At 39.7% G+C, this 21,467-nt stretch overlaps 1 protein-coding gene across 4 annotated transcripts in view; it reads right to left on the bottom strand.

Annotated features, from left to right (window-relative positions):
- Positions 1–17,628, bottom strand: part of srpk2 (SRSF protein kinase 2) — a 72,098-nt gene extending 54,470 nt beyond the window's left edge. For 2 of the 4 annotated variants that reach the window (XM_044125769.1, XM_044125768.1), the window contains exons 1-2: positions 17,491–17,628; positions 17,193–17,262 (exon numbers count right to left, since the gene is read on the bottom strand). In XM_044125769.1, the coding sequence (XP_043981704.1) occupies positions 17,193–17,262; positions 17,491–17,506 (86 nt within the window). In that variant the 5' untranslated portion in view covers positions 17,507–17,628. Of the gene's footprint in view, positions 1–16,466; positions 16,568–17,192; positions 17,263–17,490 lie in introns of those variants that run through there. The other 2 variants (XM_044125770.1, XM_044125773.1) reach the window with 2 other exon arrangements.
- Between the last annotated feature and the right edge of the window lie 3,839 nt (positions 17,629–21,467).

Below are 21,467 nucleotides of genomic sequence, written 5' to 3'. Positions count from 1 at the left end.
AGATGACTGATAATGTTCAATATTTGAAACTGAACGGCTTCTTTCAGTTTCTCTGCTGCCATTGCTAAAACTACAGACAGACTACAATTCTAAAACAGAAGAATCAATGTCATCGTTCACAGCTAGTCCTTCTGTTCGCCGATTGGCTGAAATTCAACCGGAGAAATCAACTTCAATGGGAGAAAGTCCAGACTGAGCAGTGTGGAAAGATTAGAATCGAGTGGAACTGCACACTAACAACATGTTAATTAGGTCTGCGTATGTGAGGCGCCACGCAACAACCCGTTGTTTTCTTAGGGGCATCAGTGCAAAGGATGGATGGAGCACACTGGAGTTTGCTCTTGTAAGGAGACAAAAAAAATCAAAAAGCCAAATGGGTATAGATAGTTTTGAGAGGCTCTGAAGTTTTATCTGAAACACATCTAAAGATAAGGCATGCGTAAATGTAGAAACCAGGGGATTTGACATGATTAAATGAAGACGCCAGGCTGTTCAGAGGAGTCAATGGATGTTTACGATGGCAGCAGCAGCTTTGATGGAAAGAAGCTGATGCAGAGTACACACAGAGCTGAAGAAATACTGAGACAAACAAAAAATTGTAGTTAGACTGCAAACACAGGCACGGACTGCCACTGACTCGTGCGAGTGTGTATTGATTCTGTTTTGCTGTTCCAGATGATGATATCTGCATCCATCATATCATCTGTAATTACTGGTGAGCCAAAAGGGAAAAAATTTTCTGCTCTGCGGAACCGCCGAACCACAACGCTGACATGAGAGGCATCTTGATTTCTCATCATCAGACATTTTCTGCAGATTATTTTCCACTTGAGCTTATTACAATTATTACATCTTATGAAACGTGGTGGATACATTTAGATCAGCAGCAACGGGACGACAGCTGACAGATAAAGTTCAAACAGCAAAGTGAAGATCCAGATTATTTTCGATCCTTCATTTGTAACCACAAACCTTCTGTCTTAAGTTGGAAGGGGAGGGAACCTTTTCACTTTTTCACGATGCAGCTGCTCAGGCCACATCGAAGCTGCCCTGAGGTCGGCGAGACCAAATGCAAACGATCAGGAAGATTGGAGAGCTCTATAAACAATAAATAGCAGCATTTTTAATCACTTTAACAGCCCCAAAAACCTCAGGAAGCCGTCATTTTGAGTGGCCACAGTGTGTTATATAAAAAAATAAATAAATACAAAATATTTCAGAACATAAAGAAATGATCACAGTGAGAAATAAATCTCTACTAATCTGTTTATAGAAAATCTTTTTACACAAACAGCTGAAATCTGTCAAGCTGAACGGCAACATAAAGACACTTCCTTCCTGACGACATCGCCCTTCATATTTGAATCCATGAACATCCAGGATCACTTGAATATCGACATAAAATCCAGGCTGGGGCGCATCAAAATCAAATCTCGACAATCCTCAAGCTTTCAATGTTTACAGTAGCAAAAATTCAGAAAACAACAATTACTGTTGAGTCGCTGCGAAAACTACAGTTAAGCTATGATTCCCAGTTGTTATAAGTATATTAAATATTGTTGTAAACATAGAAGTTGTCAGATTATTCCGAATCGTTGAGGTTTTTTTTGTTTAATGCAGAAATCTACTCGTCTCATCAAAAAACAAATTATGTCAAGAAATTCTGACTTCAGGTTTAGCCAGAAGGTGGCAGTAGAGAGCAGCTGTGAGGATTTCCACCCTGTGATGAGCTCCTGTCTTCACAGAATTACATGCCCCAGTAATGACTCTCCATAACAACCCACTGGCCAGCCACCACAGGCCTGGACTGCATGTCATGAGCGTGACGCGCGAGGGGCAAATCCGCACTTCCTGTAAATCCTATCTGGACCACACAGTGAGAGTACTTGAGGGTCTCGTCTTCTCAATCGCCCTGGCTAAAAAAAATCTTCATTCGTCTGATTGACACGCTGATCTTTGAGCCTGGGTGAAAAGCAGCATGACATATCCCGAACCAGGTCGAATCAGCTCAACAACTCGTCCCTAAAAACATGTGAGCGAATGAGATTGATTTCGTATAACCACAGATTATCAGCCCTGCCTACTGCTGTATTCAATTAGTCAGTGAGGGAGTAATAATACAAGCATTATGGCCACCAAGAGAAAAAAAATACTTCCCACTCAGACACGCAGGAAACGACTAATATCTCCACACAATTCAGTCTGTAACAATGAATCATCTGAGAGCAGCAGGCCCTCTCTCTCTCTGACAGGATGAGAGTGGGCTCATTCATTTCGGCTGGATTTATATTTGACATGTCTGTGAAAGGAAAGATTTTAAAAGAACTTACCAAAAATTGGTTTCTGTCTTTGTTCTTATAACCGAGAAACAAGAACACAAAGAATGATCCACCATTTTTGCAAACAACATTTCGCCATCAGGCTCACCTCGCCCAACAAATGTCAGGCTTGCAGATTGTGCTGATCCCAAAAGTGGCTGAAAATTGATCATGCAGCTCTAAGACATGCGTCCTCTGCCACGCTTCTAGATAATTAATCATCCGTGCACAGCTAGATTTATGGTATCTGAGTAATAATTCACCTCTGACAGTGTAAAGAACAGATGGCGGAGCTATCCCAGAAACGGTCCAAACGAAGTCAGTTGTGGGATGCAACGATGCACAATATAAGGTTGTGTTTTAAAATATAAGCACTTGATAAACTCCACAAGTTGTCACCTTAAATAGAACCTTATGACGGAGCAGCGTCAACTTCTCAACCAAAAATTTCCGATTTGCTATGAAGGCAAGGAATGTGATGAAGACAGAAAAGCGGAGAAATTGTGACATGACATAAAAAGACATAATGCCTATAAATATTGAGTAATTTTGGTGTCTTTCTAAGTTTAATAATGTGAGAAGGCTTTGTTTGTTCAGCCAATATTTAACACAGATAATGTTCAAATATAATGCTGTGCTTCTTTTTTAAATTTAGCCCATCATGTTATGGAAAGAGACGGTCAGCCCAATTGATAGAAGACAAAATTTCAGTTTTTAAGACAGTCATCAATTAATCGTTTGTCGATCGATAAGATCAATCAACCTCAGATTATCTCATCCACCACTAAATTTGAAGCCCGTCTCTGCACTTTCTTCATCCGCCCACTCCATCCTCATATCTACTGATGCACCTGCATCTACTGATGCAGGAAGAATAATTAATTCTTCCTACCACTTTTCCCTGTCAATATTTCTTCTTTCTTTTCCCCATTTCTCTCTCATCCTGCTTCTACATGCTCCCATCAATACTACACCCAGTATTGATGGGAGAAGCACTACTGGCTTGAGGCATACAAATCTGTTCACCAAAGGTCAAACCACTGAGGACTCCTTCAACTCACATCCAGAACACAACACACATAAGCCAAAGATCCTACATGTTTAGTGTTTAATGACCCAGTTTCATTAAACACCAAAATTCAAACATCTGGGTTAATAACCAACCAGCATTGGCTGACACCACATCAAAGTACAACGCTAAATAATTTCCATTTCACAACTGAAGACAAATTCATTCACATACACATGCAGAGAGGGAATCATGTGTATGTTCTTCCCTCTCTGCTTCAGCTGAGGGTCATTTCTTTCACCTCGACTGAATCTTGAATGACTTCAATGATTTTGAAAATTCAAACCGTTTATTTATTATTTTAATCAAATATTTTAGCAATGCGATCAGGTTAGGCCTGTCGCGATAAACGAGAAATCGATTAATCGTACGATAAATTAAAAGTATCAACGTCATTTTAATTATCGCCTTTACCGTCTCTTCCAGCCTTTTTCTCTTTCTGTTGATGACGCTAAATGAAAAAAGGCTCAACTCCGCTGCTCTCCACTGACCCTCCCTTCCTCATTTCCTTTGTGTAATGCCCAGCGCACACTACACCATCTTAGTGCTGTCAGTCGATTGTCGGCCCATTTTCAAAATCTGAGACCACACATTAGCCGACAGAAATCCTAGATATAACGGTTCCAATGGCTGGCTACAAGTCCAGCTAACTAATTTTAAAACCAGGCATTAATCAATTCTTTACTACAATCTATCTGCAACGCATGTGGCTCTAGTGTCACCGTAACGTCCTGACTGAATGAAAATCATTATAATCTATTTATGTCACGTTAACGAAGAACAGCTGAAAAGGTACCGGGTTCATCAACTGCGTAGCGATTTCGCTCCAACTCCTCCCCTCGTCATTTATATATTCTTCGTACGAAATGTTTTATAACCATTAATGTTGTTTCCACATATCATCTCCAATGTCCGCTGGACTTCAGGTTGCGCCGTGTCAGCTGTTTGGGATTCCCCTCGGTAATTTCCCCTCTGAAAGCACGGAGCAGAATCCGCGCTTTCTGATTGGCTACTTGTCACATTCAACAGGCTGTATTAAGATCCCAGCGGGGAAAACCTCTGATTTAGATCGGAGGGGCCACAACGATCTAGCGTAACACACCACACACTACAGGATGATAACAAGAGACAATCTTAGAACGATAAAAGTTCTAAGATTGGCCTAAGGGTAAAATGTTTGTGTGAACTAACGTGTAGTGTGAACTATTGCATCAGGTAGTCGATGTGCCCATCTTCTCTATTTAAATCTAATGATTACTGAAGGGCAATATGGTTTACAGACCTCATAATCTGCACTCTTTTGGTTGAATGCAGTATTTATTTACACTTTGGCTTTATGTTATTTCGTTTTTATTCAAGTACATTTTTGTTAATGGAGACTGAGAATCAATTTTATTTTTATTTTTGGTTGTTTTGTTTATTTTTATTTTATCAGTTCCAGTGTTGGGTGTTCTTTTGAAAATAAAGTGTATCTATCTTTGGCAGGAAATCGCATGCATTATTATGTCATTTCCATTAAATCAGTGTAAAAAGGTCTTCAAACAATACTATAAATCTATCGCAATAGTTTTTGAGACAATTTATCTTTCAGCAAAATTTTCTATTGTGAGAGTGCTATGTGTGTGTGTTTATATATATATATATATATATATATATATATATATATATATATATATATATATATATATGTATATATATATATATATATATATATATATATATATATATATGGTGGATAAACAACAGAGGAAAGCTGTTGTGGTGGATGTGGCAATACCAAGTGACTGCAACATCAGGAAAAAAGAGCATGAGAAACTAGAGAAATACCAGGGCCTAACGGAGGAACTGGAGAGGGCCTGGAAGGTGAAGACCACAGTGGTGCCTGTGGACATCGGGACCCTCGGGGCAGTCACCCCCAAACTGGAACAGTGGCTACAACAGATCCCAGGAACAACATCAGATATCTCAGTCCAGAAATGTGCAGTCCTAGGCACAGCCAAGATACTGCGCAGAACCCTCAAGCTCCCAGGCCTCTGGTAGAGGACCCAAGCTAAGAGGAAGAAGAATCACCACCCGCAGTGGGTGAGAAGGGAAAAAAAATATATATACCGTAATTTCCGGACTATAAGCACTTTCTACCCTGCGGCTTATACAACGATGCGACTTATTTATGAATTTTTTCTAACGGCCAGTAGGGGCGCTGGAGCAGAAAAGGTAAGCGTGAGACAGCTGGAATATATCTGTAGAGGAAGACTAATGTAACGTCGTGCTTTGTGGATGAATAAAATTAGCTTGAACAGACCCTCATCATGGAGAATGCAAGAAGAAATGCATATAATGCAGCTTTCAAGTTAAAAGCAATCGAGCTGGCCGATAAAGAAGGAAACAGACACTGAGGAAGAAGACTTCCATGGTTTCAGTGCACAGGAGGAAGAGGATGACGGCTCTCCGTGACTTTTAACTGTATGTTATTTAAACCAGCCCTGTTAGTGTTGTTTTGCTATATTGCTGCTGTTCAGATAAAACTTTAAAAACACCTTCTGTGTACCGTCTTTCTTTGTAAATATCTCATGTTTCAATGTAGGCACATGCGGCTTATGTATGTATAAAATGTGTTTTCTTTAAAAATGTAGGGCAGGGGTGTCAAAGTCAAATGGACGAAGGGCCAAATAAAAAATTTAGCTACAAGCCGAGGGCCGGACTGATCGAATGTTCATTGAAATTTTTTTAAATGACGCATATAGTCTAGTGAACCTAATTGAACCTACTGAAAACCTAACAAATATATTCCAATATGATCAGATAAATAAAGCAATATTTTCTTATGGCTCTGTCAGTAATCTTTAATTTTCAACAGACACAACTGAAATATTTTTAAAATATAATTGGATTGAAATACAATAAAATAAAGTGCAAAAATCTATCTAAATTTGCAGTACCGTAATTCCGCCACACGTAGCGCTAAGTGGAAAAATTCCAACGGTTTCTGAAAGGGGAGACGTTGCACTTTCCAACAAGTATCGGGTTAATACGGTAATTTCGCAGCTGCAGCTGCAAAGAGTGTAATTAATCCGGGGGGCACTCGTTTAATAGACGGTATATTTCGGCAATAACTTGGTGGATATTGAAAGTAACGGTTGTTATGGATACATGGGTAAGTACATCATCTCACAGAACATTTAAAGAACTACTTACAGTTCAAATAAGGAAGATATTTTTTTTCAGACGGGGTGCCGGCTTGCTGCGGTCTGCGGGCCGGTTCTAATAATAAATCAAGATCATCCCAGGGGCCGTAAAAAATCTTCTCGCGGGCCGGATGTGGCCCGCGGGCCTTGACTCTGACATATATGATGTAGGGGGTGCGGCTTATAATCAGGTGAGCTCTATAGTCCGGAAATTACGGTATATGTGTGTGTATATATACATATATAGAGAGAGATATCTATCTATATCTATATATCGATATGTAGATATATATATCTACATCTCTATACATAGAGATGTAGATGACATATATATATATATATATATATATATATATATATATATATATGAATATAGATCTATATCCGTAGATGATATATAGATCTATCTATATATATATGGATATAGATCTATATCTATATATGGATATAGATGTAGATCTATATATAGATATAGATCTATATATGTAGGTATATAGTATTGATATTATAAGTCAATTTGCATATATCTATATCTAGATATTTATATAGATAGATATATAAATATCAGTATATATCTATACATAGATATATACTTATAAATTTAAATTTATATATATATTTATTGATATCGATATATCTATATCTCTATATAGATAGATATATAAACATCTATCTATAGATGTAGATATATAGATATATCGTATTGATATTGTCAATTTGCATTCACTATAAAGCTCACTAAATCTTTTTAGACTGTGGCAGGAAGCCGGAGCACCCGGAGAGAAACCTGCAAACTATTTATAAAGTTTAATTACAAAATTTATTTTTTATCTGCACCTAAAGAAAATTTAGAGACCAATTACACAGACGTGATTTTAGAGCGCCTGGAGAGAAACTTCAGATGAAATAATGGTAAAATATATATTCACTAGGGGTACAAAACTTTCAAAGGTAGAAACACTAAAACAGAACAAAGCAATGCCAAGAGTGAAAAGTGTGGAATAACCAGCCCAGAAAGAAATAAGACACGGAAAAAACACCCAGCACAAGGTCAACAAAAAGTAAAATATTGGCACGATATCCTCCCAGAAAGCTTCTTCACCTATCCTTTCATATATTTCAGGATCCCAGTCTTCCATCTGACTGACCCTCATTACTCCCTCCTCAATATGGCCGCTGGTTTTGTCCTCTGTGGTATTCTGATCCTCCACATTTAGAGGTTCTGGAGAGGAGCCAGCCTCTTCTAGGCGGCAAACGGACCCAGCCTGGCCAGCCTGGTCCGTTTGCTCTTCTAGGCAAACGGACCCATCCTGGTCCATTTGCTCTTCTAGGCAAACGTCTAGGCAAACGGACCCAGCCGGGTCCGCTTGCTCTCCTAGGCAAACGGACCCAGCCGGGTCCGCTTGCTCTCCTACGCAAACGGACCCAGCCGGGTCCGCTTGCTCTCCTACGCAAACGGACCCAGCCGGGTCCGCTTGCTCTCCTACGCAAACGGACCCAGCCGGGTCCGCTTGCTCTCCTACGCAAACGGACCCAGCCGGGGCCGCGTGCTCTCTAAAGGCAAACGGACCCAGCCGGGTCCGCTCTCTCGCAAAGCGGACCCAGCGGGTCCGCTTGCTCTCATAAGCGGACCCAGCCGGGTCCGCTTGCTCTCATAAGCGGACCCAGCCGGGTCCGCTTGCTCTCATAAGCGGACCCATCCTGGTCCGTTTGCTCTTCTAGGCGGCAAACGGACCCATCCTGGTCCGTTTGCTCTTCTAGGCAAACGTCTAGGCAAACGGACCCAGCCGGGTCCGCTTGCTCTCCTACGCAAACGGACCCATCCTGGTCCGTTTGCTCTTCTAGGCGGTAAATGGACCCATCCTGGTCCGTTTGCTCTTCTAGGCAAACGTCTAGGCAAACGGACCCAGCCGGGTCCGCTTGCTCTCCTAGGCAAACGGACCCAGCCGGGTCCGCTTGCTCTCCTAGGCAAACGGACCCAGCCGGGTCCGCTTGCTCTCCTACGCAAACGGACCCAGCCGGGTCCGCTTGCTCTTGGGGAACCATTGTAGGTTGGTTCCCACAGGAAGTGCTCTTGTCCGGAGAGGCACTCTGGTCTAAGTCCTTCCCTGGCAGGTAATGGTCGCACAGTTTTTTCATTCCGGTTGTGACCAGGTATCCGAGTCCCCAACCAACAGGGAAAATCAATGCGTAAGGCATCTCTGAAATACTGAAAATATTTGTCCAACACGAAGCTTCGTTTCACTGAACTGTTTGGATTCTGACTGACGATGAACTGAGTTACACGCATTTAAAGTCTCATTGACCTTCTATGAGGTCATCATAGAAGGTCTTTGATGTCATCAATGACCTCACTGGAGCTCTGGTGCAAGGTCTTGCTTCTGATCGTTGCTATGGAAACGAACACATCAGTTCTGCATGACTCAAACTATAGATGAAATAATGACTAAATATTTAAATAATGTCATTTTTTAAAATTTATTTAACATAAAGAGATTGATAATAGATTTTTATATGATTGAATTGTTTCATTTGTAGTTTTCTGTATCTGCTGTGGTATAAATTGTCTTAACCCAATTATCCATTATTATTTTTAACACAATCCTTTGGTAAGCTAGCTGTACCAGTTTGAGAAAGATCGGTTTAATCAAATCTAATCTGCTATTATCCGACACTTTGATCGCTCTGATTTAAGGGGATAAAGCAGATGAGATTAACAATGATTTCCCAAAATGAAAAAAAAGAAATGATCTATGCGGTTTGTCTTCAGGCAGCAAAAAGGTGCATAGACCCTGCAGTCATAGTGATGTAGCTTATAATTTATTAAATGATAACCTGATAAAGAAAAACCTACTTTGAAATATATATTTCAGGGCTGTCAGCGTTAATCCGCCAATACAAGCGATTAATGATCTGAAAAGTTTAACTCGTTAATGTTCCTTCCACTGAAGCACCAATTTACTGTTAACAAAACGACTCATTTTAAACCAACTTCAATAAAACTCAGAAAACTGCCGTGAGACAACAAAAGTCTTTCAATAACGGTTTAACGGTTCGTTACATAAGTAGCGAACCGTTAAACCGTTTTACGACGTTAAAACTAACCGTTAAAAAAACTAAACTTGCTACTTACGATGCTAGCGCCGTTCCAGAGTGGACTTTTACATCACTTCCTATGAATTCATATATTTTGATTTTCTGTTAAAAGGTCTTTGATTGAGATGGAAATATTAACTGAAGGGTTGTTGTTTACTATACTACCACAGTGTGAGTCACATATTCTGTAATGATTAATAAATAATCGATAACTGTTTGTCTATTCTTATTCTAGAAGTTCTATGAAGTGTAAAAACTAATTCATTGGGTATTTCTGTCATCTTTTTTAATAAACTGATCAAGTTTTTCTCATTGGACATCGAAAACAATATGTAAAGCATTTTGAAATGCCTTGCTGCTGAAATGTGCTGTACAAATAAAATTTGATTGATTGATTGATAGTGTGAACTATTGCATCAGGTAGTCGATGTGCCCATCTTCTCTATTTAAATCTAATGATTACTGAAGGGCAATCTAATATACAGACTTCATAATCTGCACTCTTTTGGTTGAAACCAAAAGAAAAATAAAGATTATTTATTATTTATTGGTTGAAAAATAAAGAGTATTTATTTCCACTTTGGTGTTTTTATTCAAGTACGTTTTTGTTAGAGGAGAGTGAGAATCCATTTTATTTTTGTTTTTGGTTATTTTGTTTATCAGTTCCAGTGTTGGGTGTTCTTTTGAAAATAAATGTATCTATCTTTGTCAGTTAAATCTCATGCATTATTATGTCATTTCCATTAAGTCAGTGTGAAAAGGTCTTCAAACAATACTATCGTCTATCGCAATAGTTTTTGAGACAATTAATCGCTCAGCAAAATTTGCTATCGTGACAGGCCTAGATCAGGTCCACACTTACTGCCAACACTTTATACCACCGCTCTATAACATTTAACAAGGTTAGAGGAATTTCATACCATTATTCCTCTGCACAATTTCACTAGGTTGAGTCCTACATCCTCTCTCGCATCAATTTTCTGTAGGATTTAGTTCTGGAGATCATGGCTGGTACAAAACAAGGTTGGTTTGTATCTGGTGAAGAATATCTTTGATAATATGGTCCTATGTTTGGATCACTGTATTAGGGAAAGATCCACTGGTAACACATTTTCAGACAGAAAACACCCGATTTTCCATTAAAAATTCCTGATAATTCAGTCATCTCATGGAGGCCATAACTCTAACAACGTTCAATAACATTTGGAAAAGAAACAGGCCCACAGCATTGCAGAGCCACTACCATGCTTAATAGTGGGCACAGTGTGCTTTTCTACATATTCATCCATTGCTTTACATCTGAAAAGAGATGCACCAATTGCAGTGTGCTGATCAGCTGTGATAGTTGGATAGAAAAGGCCTTTTTCCAGGTTCAAAATGTATGACCTCAATATTTCACATTTTGAAAAATTTACCATCATATTACATCCTAGAAAGCCAGAATACTAACTAAAAGTTCATAAACACCCTGGTCAACTTAAAAAAATAAAATAAAATCAAACAAACATTGACGTATTAAGTAAAACTAAATTTTAATCTAAAAAACAAAGCAGCTAATATTATTTTAATGCTATTTGCACATCTTTCACAGAGGAAACAATTAGTATGTGGGAGCTGAGCATGGGAACGATGGTCAGATAGGGAGGTGGATGTAGAAATGTGGAATTACATTAAAACTGTGCTGCTGATGGAAGACTGATATGGCGCCTACAAAGCACAAAAACTGACCGAATGAAATGACTAAATTGTTGGTCGTTTGCAAAATCTTCTAATTGGATACACATCTGAATTTAGCATGTTCTGTCTGCCTAAACTTTCATTTTCAGTTTGTCACAGTTTATGTCTTGGTTTGTTTTCAACCTTAAAATACATCAAGTCTTTGTCACATATACCAGTTTCAGCCTCCGCATGATTCCAGCTGCCCGCTCTCCTCCTCATTAAATAGCTACAAAAAAACAAAAACAAAAAAGTCTGTGCACAAACAATCTGCGAGGTTCCCAAAGCGCTGTGTGGGAACAAACATCCTTTTGGGTTCAGCTCATTTCATGCAGAATGGTACACAGAGCTAGGAAAGATTCTGCAAGCTGACAGATAAATATCCCGACTAGAATATTGGCATTTAGATGCTCTACTGCTGTCAGGAAAAGTTATGAGTAACAAATGCCAACATACTGAGGTAGATTTATGTGTTCCGCTCCTAAAACAACAGCTGGAGAGAGGAACCGACTCAACCCAGAGGACAAACCAAAAAGATGAAGAGGAAGTCAAGATCAAGAGGCCACAGCTCCATACTGTTTGACTTGTTGCCAATACACGTTGATGCCAGCTCTAGTTGGCCTTTCTTGCAGACTTTGGCTTCATTGCAGTGGCTGCAATCGTCAAGGAAAATGACACAATCTGGAATTTCCCCAGCTGCTTTATTACAGGAGTCATCATGGCGACAAGCTCAATAATGGGTGCAATCATCTATTATTTGTGGTAAGAAATCCAATCCAATAAAAGGTGCACTTGAAACGAAAGACAACTTATGTCACAAAATTTGCCATGCAAAGTGGAAATAAATATCACATCAGATTGTTTAAACCAAAAAAAGATATTAATGTTGGTAAATACAAATTATCTGCAATTTCAAGGGGCAATGTCATGTAAAATTTATGTTTTTAGTTGTACATGCTGTTACAATGTTTTTCCCTCATCAAAAACATACCTGGAGTTTAGCTTTGATTCCTTCAATCATGTCTGAGAAATCCTTTAGTCTCCCATGGCAACCATTCAAAACGCCTCGATGGGCCACGCCCCGCCTTCGAGGATAAACCTCCTCCTCGGAGTTGCAGTTTCTAAGCTTTCAGGCTTTTGCACCGACTACTCCCACTCAGCTCCTTCAGACTAGCCAGCATCAATTAGCAAACACCTGGTGGAACTGCGCATCTGCTGAGCTCATTATAGGAGCTGCTTCTCAGTGCAACGCTGGTAAAAACATTGTTAAATGGTTATTGAGGAGCCATGTTGTGATGACTTCTTGAAGTCAGAAAGAGCAGGAGTTCCTTAAAGAGTCAGAAGCCCAATGTCAAGGTGTTAAATTCCACTGTCCTCGCTAACAATATGCCGCTCTGGGTGACACTGAATAATGAAGGCTACAACAGTGATTTTTCCACACTAGGTAGTTCATGCAGCTGATCTGTAATTGGCTAAGATTGAAACATCAAGATTTTAGATGTTCAATTTGCTTTGCCCATGTTCTCTTTGTTGGGTTGTCCAATGTGCAGCAGCCATTCAGCATTCAATCTGTAGCCCTAGTGGAACCATTGCACCCTTTGAGAATTAATGGCTACTTGCCTTGTTCTCAGATTGCACAATTTGTAATTCGGTGATGCAGAAAAACTCAAAGAATCTGAAGGAGACTCAAGCTTGTTCAAGTGTTGCTTGAAAATTGTCCAGGATCACTGGGTATTGCATATAAAAAATGTAAAAGAGGCGTACCTTTGTCCCTGGAGAGACGTAATTTCTTCCAAATGCAGCATTGGAGGGATCCCAACCCTGAAGCCAATTCAACAGTGGATGTTTCTACTTCGTCTTCTGTTGAAAGTGGCTTGGGATGTTTGAGTCCACGCATTTAATGAATTTGAAAGCCATCCAGATTACCAGAAACCTTTGAACCTTCAGTTCTGAACACGTTATCCTTTGCAAAAAAAAAGTACTTGTTGTCTTGATCTCTGACTTTTATTTTTCCTTCCAAATTCTGTGATTTCTTTTTTTTTCTCTATTTGAGCAGAGAAAAGACGCGCCCTTAATTAATGAGGTATGTTTTATAGTGGCAGAATGTTTAGTTAATAAATAAAATAAGTAGTTTTTTTCTCATATCTTGTGATTTTTTTTGTGCTCCAAAGTGAAACAGCTGACAAAACATCCTCCTGATTTCAAATATTTTGCCACGGGGGTTGGAAAAGTGTGAGGGTTTGTGATCCTGAGACCTTTCTTGCTGGTACAACACATATTTTGTCAAAATGCTTCTATTAGCATTTTAAATATTTCAGCTTAGATCCAGTAAATATCTGATAGGGGTGCGTACCTGGACAAAAATGTCTCCAACAACATCCAGTTCTGCATGGCCTGACCAAAGAGGCACAATGGAATCACAGAAAGCTTTAATAGCACTGCTTGCCAACAGAAGCTAACATTTGGAAAGTCCAGGGACAAAGCATTTCTTCAAGGACAAAAACGCAAATTAGAATCTTGCAAGTACAGAAAACTATGGAATGATGCTGCTATGCCTTTCCTTAACTTTCCCATTTGTTTTTTGGAAAATAAACTCTAAGACTGACTAATATGAACCTCTAAGCACTCATCACTATACTCTAGCTATGACAGTAGAAATAATAGGCATCTCTTGAAGCTGAAAGAGTAGTTCAAACACCAAATTTACCGTAATATTGCATTAAGACGCACAGTGGAAACCATCTTGGTGCTACCGCAGAAGGTAGCATCTAATTTTCCTTAAACGACTGGGATTCAGCCAATCAGCGACTAGAAAAATGAATGGTGCTCCTGGGTTGCATCCTATGGAAACATCAACCAATTGTGTGTCAAGTAGTATTGTGTCTAGATATTTCAGTTTCTAAAATTGTTTTTCACATATTTTAGAATATGTGAATAGGCAACCTTCTGTGAATAATGTGGAACAAAAAAAATCCAATCCTGAAACATGAATAGATGGGGGTTTACTATGTCTGCCTCTGAACGGGTGAATTCAAACCAAACAAGGCTCGTCTTATTTTAAATGGGAAAACATCAAAGTCTAGTAGACAAAAGTAGCACAATTGAAAAAGTAACATGGCTGTGTACATAATGCTCTACAGCTCCAGGTTTTGAGAGTGGTGAGAATGTGAGCACAAGATTGCATAATGGTTTCTGAGCCAGTCCCATGAAGCTATTGATCAGGTTCATAAAAGAGGTAAGCAAAGCTCAACAATGGCAAAAGTCAGCTGTCAAAGACGGGGAACAGCGTTAAGAGTACATCCAGGTCAGCTGATGTTAGATAATCATGAGAGGCTCTTCAAAGCTTCCTTTCATTTCTGCAGCTTTCAGTTCTTGCACAAAGAAGTGAAGTCAAACCTCAAACTAAACAAACTTTGTTACGAGGCACTCTAGCATGTCCATGCATATCGCGACCAATACATCAGTGAAGAGCAGGGCCTGGGATGAAAATCTGTGGCCGTGCGCACGTTAGGTGTGGTAGAGTTCAGGGAATTGTGGTCAGATGGATGTATGCTTTCAAGAGAAGAATATTTCTAATTAATATGCATGCAAGAATCTTTAAGAGAATGCATCTCAAGGCAGTTTTTTGCACGAAAACACACACTTACAACTTCAGTCATACGCAACACCAAACTCTAAACCTAAAGTTTATGATATGAAAACCTGTTTTTATTTATACCCACTATTACATTTTATTGTTTCTGGTTAGCTAGCCTTCATTATTGACACACAAACTCTTGCATAAGTGCACTTTCACAAGCTAATCAACAACTGGTTAACTGCAATAACCAATCAAGATTAATAATTTACTTTGCACATTTTCAATCAATGCATCTCTTTAAGACTCTTAGGTTTTTGGGGGTTTTTTTAAGTGATAACTATGTGCAAAAAACCATCAGGCTGGTGTCAACAGCAGTACAGGTTGTGTGTGCCGTCTCCAGCCGTCGGCTGGTTCTGTCTGCAATTTCAAAACAATAATGATGGAGGGGCGCGGAATCTCCTTTACTGTCAAATGAGACAGATTATAAATGTATTTTTCTTCTTCAAAGCACTCAAAGACAAAGCACCCATCACTGTGAAGTTCAGCTCATTGTGCGCCTGTCATATTTTCCCCCCAAAAAAAGGTGTTTATGAAAATGTTTAGACGCATGTTTGACTGATTTAAAACCAAGTCGGTGTATGTTGATGCGCAGGTTACCCAACAACTTCACTTCATCTTATTCTAGTCACGCTTAAATAGAAAGCCACATTAGCAGCATTGGATTAAATCTATCGTTTATTGCACATTTCTGAGCGCAGTGCAGCGGATTCGACTCGTCATGCAGGGCCGGGCCACGGCTGTATGAGTCCTTGAGCAGAATTTGACTTACGGGCCCCTCTTGCTGCTAAAAACATCAACATCTCTAACAGATTGAATGAAATCTGGGAGAGGGAGAATGGTTTAATTGGAAAACCTAAAAGCAATAAGTTATAATCGCAGTTTACTCGTTTGTATTTGTGGGCAAACAGAGCACAAACTCAAAGATTAAACTCAAAGCATCAGATTGTTGCTACAGTAACAATCTAACAAGGAGTATTGTTCTTTGAACTTTTACAAAGTAACTTGCCAACAATTTAAAATCTTTTAATTTATGTATGCTGAAACCATTAAATCAAATTTAGCAACATTCGTAATCTCAATAAACAAATATTACATTTATACATCTGTGATCTGTGTAAAAAATATTAGTATTTATGGGGCCCTGAAGGCCTGATGGAGCCGCAGACTTAATTTGGAATAAACAGAAGTGCAATTAATTGATGTTCATTTTAATTGTATTTTTGATTTGTAGTTGTTAAGACTAGTTGTGGGTTTAAATAGCGTTTCACTGGAGTTTCCCGTAACATATAAGTACCCAGTAATATTTTTACATTTCCTGTCTACTTAACATCTTTTAATACAAAAAACACGGTGGGTCGCCAGTGGAACGACTCGGCGCCCCGACCACTGGCCTTTGCAAGATTTCTGGGGGGGAAATCTGGTGTGATTGACTTCGTTTTTACCTCTCTGGTGGTGTATCCATATTTTAACTGGTTCTGTGGACGCTCACACACACGAGCACATGGAGGGGCTGCCCGCGTCTCAATGCCTCCGTGTGTGAGGAATTCCAGCAAATTCCTGCGGCCCCCTGGGGTGGTCGCTCCGGTGGTATCACCTAATTGATGCCTGCTTGCTCCTGCTGCGGGTGACGTCGCTCCAATAGCGTCGTGCCATGAAGAAAGACCCCCTACTCATCTGCACTCCGATTCGCATGCACTTTACAGAGCCACTGCAGCGAAATCACGCTGAAATGCTACTGCAATCAAGAGTCACAACCCGGGAGACAATGCTCCGATCAGCCGAGTAAAGTTACATAACATCCCACAAAAAAAAGATAATAAAGAATAACAACAGACGGTACATGGGGTGGGGGAGGCTTTGCCTACGCTTTAGGACGGAAAAAGCGTCACAAAAAAAAATCTAAGAAATTAAACCAAGAAGCCAGTGGAGGTGGTGAAAACACTCTGTACGGAATCAGCTGGCAACTTCAGATACTCCACTGAAGCCTGCTCGGATGGAAGAACACGCCTTGTACCATGTGTCTAATATGCAGCCGCAGCGTCACAGTCACTCACTCACACACGAGAAAGAACAAACTAAAGTCCTGCAACGCAAACAAACGCGCCCCGTCCACTGGGCAAAGCAATCCCCAACGACCCCGCCACAACCGCCGCCTCCGCCCCGCTTACCTCCGATGGTGACCCGCTTTATCCTTCTTCCCCTTCGGCCGCCTCTTCCTAGCCTGAATGGCCATCACTGCTGGTTGTGGAGTTTAGCGACGTTGCAGAAGTCCCATGAAAACAGTGGAGACACAGAGAGAGAGACAACACAACATCATCACCATCATTAGGGCTTAAAGCTGGCTGCCACGGGTCATGCAGCGTCGTTTGTGACCGACGCTTTCTTACGCCTTGTTTACGTCCACCAGCCTGAGAGTTGAACACAGACAGGAGCCGGTTAGCAGAACCGGGTTAAAGAGATACGCACCTTTCTTGGAGCTCATGTTTTCTCCTCTTCCCCGGCAGTAGGGGCGGATAGTACGGCGGCGGCAGCCGGGTCCTCTCCCTCTGTACTCGCTCACACTAACCTCATCTGTGTTTGGATGACAAGCGCGCCCCCTGTCGGTCGAAGCAGGAATGGTGGTGGATGTGATTCAGATTTTGAGATTAAATAGAGGGACGGTGCGTATTCAGGGTTTCTTTCAGAAAAGTTGCTAACTGCTGCAAAGACACCATGTCTTTGAGACAAAAAGTTGACAGGAAATTTGAAAATATCGCTAGGTTATTATGTGCTATTGGAAGACATTACTAATACCTAAACACCAACTACGACGTTTTAGAGAAAGGCAAACATTTAAAAAACCTAAATGAATAAACAAGCAATGTTTAGCCTGGTGGGGGCGTAAGTAAAGCCTGGTGACCCGCCAGGCTTATAATGCATCTGTGGAAACCTTGCGTATTACTAAACAAATATACAGTATTTAGAAATATACTAGATTGTAGATCGGGGATAGGTTGTCTTTGTATGAGTTTGATAATATTTCATAAGGCATTTAGCAAGGTATCACCTAAAAGTTCACATCTAAACAGCAACAAAACACTAGGAGGGAGGAAAAAACGCATAACATTTCAGCATAAATGTTATTGCAGAACAGCAATAAAAGAAAGCATGACTAATGTCCAGAAAGCTATTGCACATATTTAACATGATAAAGGTACATCTTCAAAGGTACATGATAAAGGTACAGTCGTTCATATGGGCAAGCAAGTGGAGAGAGTAGAAAGGAAAGAACCTAGAGCAGAAACATGCAGAATTCAGGAGAGACATGGCAGAACAAATGCAAAGTTATTAACAACAACAGGCTACATTTATAATTACTTAAAGAAAATACTCTTTCACAATCTGTTGTCCAGCAGTCTAGGCTTGTAGAAGCAGAGCAAAGAGTCAAACATAACTGAATCGCGCCAATAAAAACAGGATGGCTTAGTTAATGGCCTTAAAAGTAGAGATGGTGTCTGCACCCTTTATTGAAACTGAGAGCTGGTTTTACAAGAAACGAGCTGACAGCTCCTCCTCCCATTCTACTCCTACACACTAACAACCATAACCACGTCCTGTAAAGTAACAAGAGCTTATTTTTCTCAACGTATCTACACATGTCACTATATGTTTGGATCAACTAAATATTAGACGTAGCCAGGTCAGTCTCACTGAGACGGAAGAGCATCTCAGTTACACCGATTAGTGTTTGTTTGCTTATTCTGATATAAAAGTGTTTTACTTTTAACTGCAAAATTCAAAAAACCTATGATGTACACTTTATAACACAGGATTTTTTAAATTTATTTATTTTCAGAATAATACCTCAGTGGATAGAGCTTGGATGTATGCATCTATATAAAACACCTACTTGGTAGCTCCTATTACATAGAAATTAACACACAAAAGGCACCACTGGGATTTGAACCCAGGATCTCCTGTTTACTAGACAGGCGCTTTAACCAACGGCAGCCCATGAGGTACATACAAAAAACCCAAACATTACAAAGTGTAAATACCATCAAATTTACGCCCAAATGTCCCATATAAAATACGCCCAAATGTCCCATTATAAATGCGCTGTTACGACTGGCTCAAGGTCATAACAAAAACGGGAGACCATGCAGTGGTTAAAGTGCTTAACAAAGAATATTTAGTAACAAAACAACAATAGATTGTGAATGTCGATATCAGTGGTGTAATGCAAATGTTTGGATGTGGTGTATGAGTGCATATGGAAGTGTTGAAGTGCAAAAACAAAGACAAACTCAAATGTGCAGAAAGAGGGGAGCTGAGGCCTGACACCAAAACACAACAAGCGTCAAGTGGCAGAGTGGACGCCGAAGGCAACCCAGAAGGTGGAGACGGCCAGATTTAAATGATCTGTGCTCCAAATGAACTAATCAGCAGCACCTGTAAAGGGGAGGAGCACAAAGACAGACAGCAAGGCACCTGCAACTCAGCCCATAAGGCCCAGGACCGTAACAGCGCCCAAATGTCCCATATAAAATGCGCCTAAATGTCCCATATAAAATGCGCCCAAATGTCCCATATAAAATGCGCCTAAATGTCCCATATAAAATGCGCACAAATATCCCATATAAAATGCGCCTAAATGTCCCATATAAAATGTGCCCAAATGTCCCATATAAAATGCGCACAAATGTCCCATATAAAATGCGCCTAAATGTCCCATATAAAATGCGCCCAAATGTCCCATATAAAATGCGCACAAATGTCCCATATTAAATGCGCACAAATGTCCCATATAAAATGCGCCCAAATGTCCCATATAAAATGTGCACAAATGTCCCATATAAAATGCGCACAAATATCCCATATAAAATGCGCCTAAATGTCCCATATAAAATGCGCCCAAATGTCCCATTTAAAATGCGCACAAATGTCCCATCTAAAATGCGCACAAATGTCCCATATAAAATGCGCCTAAATGTCCCATATAAAATGCGCCTAAATGTCCCATATAAAATGTGCCCAAATGTCCCATATAAAATGCGCACAAATGTCCCATATAAAATGCGCACAAATATCCCATATAAAATGCGCCTAAATGTCCCATATAAAATGCGCCTAAATGTCCCATATAAAATGCGCCTAAATGTCCCATATAAAATGCACCCAAATGTCCCATATAAAATGCACCCAAATGTCCCATATAAAATGCGCCCAAATGTCCCATATAAAATGCGCACAAATGTCCCATATAAAATGCGCACAAATGTCCCATATAAAATGCGCCCAAATGTCCCATATAAAATGCGCACAAATGTCCCATATAAAATGCGCACAAATGTCCCATATAAAATGCGCCTAAATGTCCCATATAAAATGCGCCCAAATGTCCCATATAAAATGCGCACAAATGTCCCATCTAAAATACGCCCAAATGTCCCATATAAAATGCGCCCAAATGTCCCATATAAAATGCGCACAAATGTCCCATCTAAAATGCGCCCAAATGTCCCATATAAAATGCGCACAAATGTCCCATATAAAATGCGCACAAATGTCCCATTATAAATGCGTCCAAATGTCCCATATAAAATGGTGCCACTAATTGGAAACCCTAATATTTACTTTTTAATACATAGTGATGCATGACTATTCAGTTCTAATGATGGAGTATATGGTAGACATCTTACAAAAGTATCATAATTACTATTTTCCTTTTCATGAAAAGCTTTTTTAGATAATATATAATAGATTTATTAAGTTACTAATGCGGTCTGATAAAGTGTGTTTGATATAAAATTCTTTTGGGAGGGTTTTCTGATTGCCTTCTCATGTTGTATTTTCCGCTCATGGAAAAAATGTTGCAGAATGTGATCCAACACAAAGTGCCCAAGTAACTGCATATACGTATAAAGACGTCATAAAAATGTTTTCCTGAGATTCTCAATTTTAAAAAATTGGAATGTTGGTGGTTTTATTTAATTTTAATTACTTATTTGTTGTTGTTTTTTTCATTCCCAAATTATTACAAGCCTCTAAAGATGCCACATTCTTTATGGGAAGAATAATAAAATGTTCAATTTTGTAATTTTATTTTATTTTTAATAAGACAAGGTTGGTCAAACCCTGTAAATGCAAAATATGAAATGTCATCCGCAGTCAACCAATTTGCGTTACGTTTGTGTGTGTGTGTGTGTGTTGGCCTTAAATTTAAAACATACCAATAACAACTTATTCACTTATTGGTTATTGTTTTGATGCATTCGGCTAAATTGTTGCAGCAATGGCTGCTTTCCTATCAATCTGTATGAAACCAAAGGAGCGGGGACTTTTGTGCAGCTGCTTTGGTATTGCTCCCTCTAGAGGCCAAATTGAGGAAAGGTGGAAAACTTCATTAAGTAGTTCAAGAGAAAAAACGAGCCACTTTAAAAATAAATACACCACAGAGATGC

The sequence above is a fragment of the Gambusia affinis genome, linkage group LG08, assembly GCF_019740435.1.
Source record: "Gambusia affinis linkage group LG08, SWU_Gaff_1.0, whole genome shotgun sequence".
NCBI lineage: Eukaryota > Metazoa > Chordata > Actinopteri > Cyprinodontiformes > Poeciliidae > Gambusia > Gambusia affinis.
Note: the sequence above shows the minus strand (reverse complement) of the source record. Positions and strands in the feature narration are given on the sequence as shown.